General features: G+C 44.8%; 1 protein-coding gene across 1 annotated transcript in view; it reads left to right on the top strand.

Moving 5' to 3' along the window:
- Nucleotides 1-706: 706 nt before the first annotated feature.
- LOC137305667 (casein kinase I) overlaps nt 707-9,576 on the top strand; it is a 41,065-nt gene continuing 32,195 nt past the window's right edge. The window contains exons 1-2 of the mRNA XM_067974564.1: nt 707-790; nt 1,075-1,162. Of these exons, the coding sequence (XP_067830665.1) occupies nt 1,087-1,162 (76 nt within the window). The 5' untranslated portion in view covers nt 707-790; nt 1,075-1,086. The remainder of the gene's footprint in view (nt 791-1,074; nt 1,163-9,576) is intronic.

Here is a 9,576-nt window from a genome sequence, read left to right as displayed (position 1 = left end):
TATATATACTTGAAAAGGAAAAATTTGCAGGCCTATGGGGAAAGAGCAGCGGAGTGGGACTAATTGGATTGCTCTTTCAAAGAGCCAGCACAGGCACGATCGGCTGAATGGCCTCCTTCTGTGTTGTAAGATTCTATGATTTCTTGAACCTATTTATACTGCCAGTTACTCTACCAACATTCCTTCCTAAACCAACACCACTCGAGGATACAGTAACTGGACACTCATCCCGTTCCGGTTCGAGAGATCACACTTCAAAATAATTTGAACAATTTCTGGAGCAGTCCTCATTTCCGGGAGACATGACGCAGGGATTTTCCACAAAGGAGAAAAAAGCGAATGCAGAGCAAGAGGGTGAAAACGGACAGAGTTAGAGGGGGGTAAAGTGAAGGTAGAAGAAGAAAGGGTTGGTGTGGTTTTATATATAAAGCACTTGGGGATATTTGTGAGAGAAGTGATAAGGTGCTATATAAATGCAGGTCTCTCCTTTTTTTCCCCCCCCCCTTGTAATATTTTCTCTCTGTGAAGTGACATGAGACGTTTTTGCACGTTGGAGGCATTACATAAATACCAGTTGCAAAGCTGCATCACCATGTCAGAAAGAAACCCCAGCTAATTGGGGAATTACGGTTGTACAATGGTAATTATCGCTTTTACTCCTCCCCTCCCGCCTCTGCCTCTGGTTGTCTATCCGGGTCCTGGTTGGCCCAGGTGACGTCATCGGGGCAGGCTGGCCTTAGTTGTAAATAATGGCGAGTCTCTGAGAGCGGGGCGGCTGCGGAGAGCGGAGGTAGGTGCGCTGTGGGCAATCGCCCTCCATCCTCTCCCATCCCGGCACGGAGGGCGGCGACAACCCCCGGATCACAGGCCCCGCATCCCCCCCTTCGCCACGGAGGGGAAATTGGTCGAGATTCTCGTCGTTTTGCCGGTTAAATCGGCGGTGAAAGAAGCCTCCTCCCTCCGGCATTATGAGCGATGGCTGGGCTTCCAGTTACAAGGGGCTGGTTTCATTAAAAAAAGGGGCAAGCAACAAAAAAAAAAACCCCTAAGATTCTTCCTCTTTGTTTTTTTCAGAGCAAAATAAAAATGGAGTTGAGAGTTGGGAACAAATACAGGCTGGGGAGGAAGATTGGCAGCGGTTCCTTTGGTGACATTTATCTGGGTAAGTTATTGTGTTTTTAAAAAAAATTATATGTCAAATATTATATTCGGGGTGAATCCTGTTTTAAAATCTTATTTTAGTAGGGAAAAGTGTTCTTTTCTATACGTTTATTGTTTAAAGCCCAAGTGAAGTTCAGTTTTTTTAAAAAAAATTTTTGGAGGGGGGGGTTAATATTTTATTTTGGGTGAATTTATTTTTTTAAATTGCTTGAGATTTAAAGTGGGTTTGAGTTTTTTTTTTAAAAATTGTTTTTATGAGTGTTGTGTACCCTCCTGGGTTTGTGTCCTTTAAAGGAAGCAGCTGTTTAGTTGGTGTCAGTGGCTGTTGTCAAGACCGCCTTTTGATAACCATCAAATGCAAGCTGGGATTTCTCAGTCTGGCTCCGTCAAAATTGTTGCCTCAAATGCAGGTTTGGGGGGGGTCCGGAGCATGAAGGTACGGGAATGGCTTCTCAGATTGTAGGCAAACAATGGCAGGCACAAGAGTGGTGTGGGGGTGGGGGTTCGGTTGTCTTATTCCCCCGCCCGGGTGTTCTCTCTCTTTGCCGTGCCACCAAAAAGTTCTGAATCGAAAGTGGGGTAACCCATGACCTTTCGAGTCAGCGCTGCCCCCCAGACAGTGGCCTGTGTCTCCGCGATGTCCTGGCCCCAAGGCCAGAGCTGCTGGCCGTCAAATCTTTTCAGGAGATGGTCTTCATGTTTTTTTGAGGTGCTTAGCCCTAGGTGCGGGGAGTACTAATTTATGTTTAGTAAGTAATGCTTTCTTACAGTCGTTGCCATCGTTGACCTGAAGACCATCGGCCAGGGTCTCCCTCCCTTGCTACGCCACTTCTGAGACGTCATTTACAAAGAGCATCCTCCTCCATCTGGTGTGGCTCCATTGGGGATGGGGTGACTGCAAAGTCCCTTGTCCATTCTACAGACAGGGACGCTTGGTTTCCTTGGGTTGGCCAGATCGACTCTGTGGTCATGCCCCCTGCTGTTTAGAATGGAGTCACTTGGTTGTGGGGGGGGGGACTCTTTTCCCCCCCCCCCCCCCAAAGTAATTGACATTGCCAAGAGGACACTATTGGTGATTAAAAATGATTTTTTTTTAAAGTTGGAAGAAATGCATCTGTTTCAACAATGAGTGCTCCGAAGAAAAACTAGCTTCTCTTGACTGTCCTTCCCGTTAATTGTGTCAACAAAGTGCGAATTTTGAATTAGTCAGATTGGCGTGACGTGTGTAGAATATGTGTACATCCTGCGGTTTGAGAGTATGTTTTTTTTAAGACTTCTGATGACGTACTTGCCTGTTGAAACACAAGCTGTCAGTGGTACCAGTAGGCCTGGCGTGTTACAATAGCTCAAATTTATTTTTTATTTTTAAAAAAAAAACAATTTCAGCGTTTCAGTATGGCACTCGTCCATTTTCCTAAATGACTGCGCCAATTTGTAAAGATGCTTCAATTCTAGTGCTGCCTGATTTTCCGCTCGTCTGGTGTGATCATGGAGGAGTGGTCTCTTCTAGCTTTCTCTTTCTTTTCCCCCCTTCCACATTGGCAGAGGATGAGGGTTTCCCGTGGTTATTTTTAAAAAAAAATCCTGCTGGGAAGAGGGCTTACTTTGGGCCCCAGGGCATTGGCACACCTTTGCTGATGCTGATTGTCATAGCTCACGACGTGAATAGCGACCACTTGGGTGAGGTGCTAGAAAGTGCCAATGCTTGTGGAACCGTACCCCGGCACATTGGTGGAGAAAAATTGGAGACTGAAATAAAAATTCCAGTGTTATGTTTGGGTTTATTTAGTGTAATTGGTACCAGTATACGGTAGGAGAAATCAATTATGCCAGTATAAAGAAAGTTGCATTTATATAGTGCCTTTCAGGACATCCCAAAGCTTTACAGCCAATGAAGTATTTTTAAAATGTAGGAACCATGGCAGCCAATTTGCGCACAGCAAGGTCACACAAGCAGCAATGTGATAATGAGCAGATAATCTTTTTTAGTGATGTTGGTTGAGGGATAAATATTGATCAGGTCACAGGAGAGAACTCCCTAGCTCTTCTTTGAAATAATGCCACGGGATCTTTTACTTCCACCTGACAGGGCCTCAGTTTAACGTCTCATCCGAAAGACAGCACCTTCGACGGTGCAGTACTCAGTATTGAACTGGAGTGTCAGCCTAGACTATATGCTCGAGTCTGGAGTGGGACTTGTACCCGCAACCTTCATATGCGTCTGGTGCAATTCTTCCTCGCCTCAAATTGCTCTTTCCCTCTGTGACATAGTGTGACCACCTTATTGTCAGTTAACTCAATGCTCTCTGCAGGCACAGCCTAAGTTAGGACAAAAATGTATACTTCTGTATGTTTCTAGCAATTCAAGTGAATTCCGTAGGCATTTTTCACTTGTCTAGGATTACTGAAATCCTAGTGACAGCATTGAGTTCCTTGATCTGAGGGGGAATCTCGCCCCGCAACTGTGGCATTATCTGATTAGGAAGCAATTGTTTGCGGCACCAGGCTGCCATAATATAATCATTTTTTTTTGTGGTTTTCTTTGAGGATAGTAGGGCGCTTGCTATTGTTTCCAGTTATCATGATTAGGTTTTGGTGGGGGGGGCACTGGGCTGTTGAGTTTTACATAATGCAGCTTAAGGTCACCACAAGTGCAAGAACAGATGGTTGGGAGTGTAGTCAGGCTGTTGAAGTTTGGGTGGCTTTATAAATGGAAGATAGACTTGCATTTATATGGTACCTTTCACAACCTCAGGAAGACCCAAAGCGCTTTACAGTCAATGCAGTACTTTTGTAAGGTAGGGAACGCAGCAGTTAATTTGTGTACAGCAAGCTCCCATGAACAGCAATGTGATAATGACTAGATAAGCTGTTTTAGTGATGTTGATTTAGGGATAAATATTGGCCAGGACACCGGTACTGTTAGAATAAATATTGTCCTCTGAACCTAGATGGTGTATTTTAGCATTGAGCATTCCCAGGTGGTGCTTGGAATGGATAGTTCCCAGCTTTGCTGTTGGAGTTTTTCTATTGCTATTTTTTTCTTTGCCATGGCCATTGAGGCTGAATTGTGCTGTGCAGCTTCATGATACAAGAAAGGGGAGGGTATACAGAATTAGGACACTAGATCAAGGTTGTAATAACTGCTGAGAGAAGTAAAACTATTTTACTTTTCAATAACTTAGCGTTCTATCCTTGTAGAGCGAGAGATGGGAGTAGGGTTCTGACGTCACTGATGTCGTTGAGGACCCTGAGATTGTGTTGCTGTTGCAAAAACCATAACCTTGAAATTTCACTGCATGAATGTTGGTGAATGTAATGTATTTGTATGAAATTCCTTTCTCTGCTGTTCTATATGAAGGCATTATTCCGATTTAAAATAAACTGGTTAATGTTTCATGTCAAAGGAATTTCATACGCCAATACTCAACAACTTGCATTTATATAATGCCTTTAATGTAGAAAAATGTCCCAAAGCACTTCAGAGGCATTAGGATAAAAATGGACACCAAACCAAAGGAGATATTAGGGCAGGTGACCAACAAAAGCTTGCTCAATGAGGTGGGTTTTAAGGAGAGTCTTACGATGGAATGATTTAGGAAGGGAATCCCAGAGCGTGGGGTCTGGGCAGCTTATGACACGGCCACTGATGGTAGGGCAAAAGGAGGGGATTGCACAAGAGGCTAGAGTTAGAGGAACGGAGAGTTTCGTGAGAGGGGTTGTAGGGCTGGAGGAGGTTAGAGATAGGGAAGGACAAGACCATGGAGTGGTTTAAACATGATAAGAATTTTGAGTTTGAGGCGTTGAAGCATTGGCAGCCACTGGAGGTCAGTGAGGGCTAGCATTGATGGACGAGTGGGACTTAGTGCAGGATAGGATACAAGCATCAGAGTTTTCGATGAGCTGAAGTTTACGGAGGGTGGAAGATGGGAGTTCGGCTAGAATAGCATTGGATTAGTTGAATCTGGAGGTGGAAAAGGTATGTATGAGGGCTTCAGCAGCAAATGTGCTGAGGTAGGGGCGGAGGCGGGTAATGTTATAGAGGTGAAGATAGGTGGTCATTGTAATGGAAAGAAAACTGTGTCAGCTGCTCAGCTTGGTCGAGCAGGCCGCCGAGGTTGCCGACAGACTGGTTCAGCCTGAGACTGTGGCTGGGGAGGGGGGATGGAGTTTGTGGCGGAGGCTGAAGGTCATGGCTTTGGTCTTTCCAATGCTGAGCTGGAGGAAATTGTGCCTCATCAAAGACTGGATGCCAGACAAGTAATCAAAGCTCAACGTCAGTGGAGAGGCATATGGAAGCTGACCCCATGTCTGCGGATGATGATGGCAGTGTGTAGTTGAGGAAGAGGTGACAAAGGACGGAGCTGGGGGAGAACTCGTGAGGTAATGGTTTGGGGGTGGAAAGAGAAGACGTTGGTCAGATGCTCTGGCTACAGTCAGATAGGTAAGATTGGAAGAGAGGTGATGGTCCCATAGTTGACAGGTGTTTGAGGAGGGTGTTATACTCAACTGTGACAGCCTGCAGGAAGGCCAAGGCGAGCATAATGCACCATGGTGAAGGGCAGAGAATGATGGTGACTTCAGGGCCTTTTTGGCATTCAGGGAGCGGTGGAAATCCAACTGGAAGGTTTCAAACAGAGTTGTAGGAGAGATGGACATGGATTTGGAAGATGAAGTGTTCAAGAACTTGGGAGAGGATGGCGATGGGGTCATAGTTTGCAAAGAAGGGGGCTGAAGGTTTATTTTGAGGAGGGGGTGATTATGAAAGGGTGAGGGATAGTGCCCAAGAAGAGTGAACCACTTACAATGTCAGCTACAAGGGGGTCAGGAAGGGAAGTTGGGTGGTAAGCAATTTTGTGGGAATGGGGTTGAGAGCAGGAGGTGGGTCATACTTCAAATAATCTGAGGGAGAAGATGGAAGAAAAACTAGAGAGATGGGAGTTCAGGAGTAATGAGATGGGCCGGGGATGGAGTTTGACTTGATGATGGGCAAATGGAGTGGGGGGAGGGAAACAGCAGACACATATCAATCGATGGTCTCTACCTTTGTGAGAGAGAAATCCATGGGCCGTTTGAATGTTGGAGTTGAGGGTGGAGGTGAGAGCAGTTTAAAGAAAACATTGATAGTGGAGAAGAGAAGCTTGGGTTATAATTGCTGTCTGAGATAATCCTCAAGTAGTGGGTGATTTTGGCAGAGGTGAGTGAGGCCCAGCAGAGCTTGATGTGATCCAGCCACATCTGGTGATGCATGACTAAACCAGCTGTGTGCCAGAATATGAAGTCTGCACCCCTGAGATTTGAGGGAGAGATAATGGGAGCGTGCCAAGGAAAACGACAGGGATAGAAGACAGTGCTGGGGATAAGGGCATCAAAGATTGGAAGTGGGGGGAGTAGTTGAGCACATCGAGAGCTCTAGAGGTATTACGGTGAAGGGAGTGCTAAAGGCCAAACAGTTGGTAGTTTAAAAATGCAGTTGTAAGCGACCTGGGGTAGGGTTTTTCCAGGGGCTGATGCAGAGGGGTGGGGTTGGATGGGTGGTGAGGAATACAAGGAAGTGGTCTAGATGGCCTCTTCAGTGCTCAAGACCACAGGAGATGAGGTTGAGGAGTAATCACGAATACAGGTGAGAGAGTTTATATGGAGGGCGGTAAATACAAGAGAGAACAAGCAAGGGGCGATAAGATGAAGATTAACATTACTGAAGAGTCATTGCTCAATACAGAGGCTGAGGGAAGAAAGGTGGGGCATGGGGCAGCAGAGATCAAGGATTTTAAAGGTGAGGTGTTCGAAAGAGGAGAAGGTGGCACAGGAGTAGGGAAAGAGACAGTGTGATAAGGGCCATGCACCACTGTGGTGGATTGAGCAGGGCAGGTGATGGGATGTATAGCCAGGCGGGGAGAGGCTTTGGTAAGGGGCAAAGTCAGAACTCACCAAGTCAACTGTTAAGTTGTAGGTTTTTCTCTTTTTAATGCTATAATGTCGTCTTACTCTGAAGTCAGTTAAGAGACTGCAGACATTCTGACTCTGGTATTTTCTATTCCTACTTGAGTTCCTTTGTACTTTTCTTGAAGTGTGGCTGTTAGGCAATACATGCTAGATGTGCCATTGTCACATTTTACATTTAAAAATAATTGTGCGACAATGCGAAAAACTTTGAACAAAGTATACTCCTCTAGACTTATTTTCTGTTTAAATAAATACCGTGAAAGGTGCCTACTATGTTAGAGTATTGTGTTAACTGCTATAGTAAGTTGTGCTTTTGGCTAATTTAGGTGCTCTCCTATCTTCTGTCTCTTTTTTTCCCCCAAATTACAAAACTTAATTTTGAATTTTGCGTGACTGTCCTCCTAATGCAAAAAGTTCCTCTAGGACAAGATCAGTGAATTGGTTCTGTGATACTATGAAGATACCAGTTTAGTCATTGTGATGTATGTGTCATCAGGACGTTTTGCAGTAGAGTACAGGTCCCAAACAGCCCGAATAAAGCTCGAGTGGATCCAGTTTCATTTGAGCATTGAAAACTGTCTTTTTAGCAGGTTTTTTTCTCCACCACTCCTTGTTCCCACGAGCCTACCCCTTCCGGCCTGCTGTTAGAATTGTGCTTTCCACTTGTCTGCTGGATGGCTTTAAGCGGCCTGTGGGAAGAGCAGGCTTTTCTGTGCTGTGGTTTCATGGAATGTAAACTAGTGAGAGATCTTATGTAAGTTCCCTTGGGGGGTTGGGGTAGGCTGCTCAGCCCTGCTCCACCAGTTTTGTTTTGCTTGTAAAGACTGGTGACTGCTCGAACTTTCCTGCTTTGATGAAATCCAGTAAAGTGTGATTTTTTTTTTAACCCTGTTTTTCAGAAAAATTGAATTTCTGTAATATTTCAGATACCATCAGTAGACTGATCATTTGATCAATTTCTTGCTTGATTGTAGTGAGGTTCGTTTCTAAACCGTATTACTTGTCCATTTTTTGGTTATATAAAATCTCACTCGTATTTTGTCTATCCGGTACAGCTGATTCAAAGTGGGGTGGGGGGCGGGGATAACATTGTAGCCTCGTTGGAATAGAATCATAGAAATTTCAGCATAGATGGAGACCATTTGGCAAATTGCACCTGTGCCAGTGCTGGTTTCACATCAGAGCCATCTGCTGTAATTCCATAATCTGTGCTCTTTCCTTGTAGACTTCCCCTCCCCCCCCCACCCAGAAAATATCAAATACTATGATTGAAACTGCTTTAGTAGCCACTTGTGATAACCAGTTCCATTTTCTAATTAGGATCTTTGCCCTTCCGCCAATGGGAACAGTTTCTCTCTCTCTACTCTGTGTCTAGACCTTTCATGATTTTGAATACCTCTATCAAATCTCCTTGCAACCTTCTCTGTTCCAAGGAGACCAACCCCAGCTTCTCCAGTCTATCCACGTAACGGAAGTGCCTCATCCCTGGAATCATTCTAGTAAATCTCTTCTGCACCCTCTATCTAAGGCCTTCACATCTTTCCTAAAGTGTGGTGCCCAGAACTGGACACAGTACTCAGTGGTGGCCAAACCAGTGTTTTATAAAGGTTCGTCATGACTTCCTTACTTTTGTATTCTACGCCTCTATTTATAAAGCCCAGGATCCCGTATGCTTTTTTAACTACTTTCTCAACCTGCCCTGCCACCTTCAACGATTTGTGTACATATACCCCCAGATCTCTGTTCCTTTACCCTTTTTAGAATTGTGCCCTTTAGTAAATCTGTGTCTCCTCATTTTTCCTACCGAAATGCATCACCTCGCATTTTTCCACGTTAAATTTAATCTGCGACGTATCCGCCCATGCCACCAACCTGTCTGTATCCTCTTGAAGTCTATCACTATCCTCCTCGCTGTTCACTATCCTTCCAAGTTTTGTGATATCATATTCTTACAATTCTGTCCATTTTCCCACAAAATCTGCAATGAGTATTTTGATCAGGGGCAGGGCAAGAAGGGGGGAAGCTGCTGGTGGGTGGTTGAGAGGAGGAATCCCTTACATTAAAGTGATGTCTTATCACATCCTCAGGGTATCCTATAGCACTTCTAATCTAATTAGTTACTTTTTAAATGTGATTACTGTTACATGGTCAATTGCACTAACCATTTACACCAAGATCCTACAAACAGCAAATGAAATGGACTAATTATTGGGAGTTCGAGAGCCCGCTCCGCGAAGGCCACTAATTCCAGGTAAGTTCATCTCTCAAAATTTACAAAAGACTAACTTGAAAGGGGATGGAAATGAGGAAATACGACACTGCATACAATGCCAAATTCTTGCCCGGGCAAGATATCGGACCAGGCTGGGAATTTGAATTTCATGCAAGCAGTTGCTTACCCTCAGGAAAGCTGGCAGACAGAGTCTGCAGCGACCTGATGGTGGGCGAGCGGAGCCATCGTGACAGACG

Source organism: Heptranchias perlo, chromosome 40, assembly GCF_035084215.1.
Source record: "Heptranchias perlo isolate sHepPer1 chromosome 40, sHepPer1.hap1, whole genome shotgun sequence".
NCBI lineage: Eukaryota > Metazoa > Chordata > Chondrichthyes > Hexanchiformes > Hexanchidae > Heptranchias > Heptranchias perlo.
Note: the sequence above shows the minus strand (reverse complement) of the source record. Positions and strands in the feature narration are given on the sequence as shown.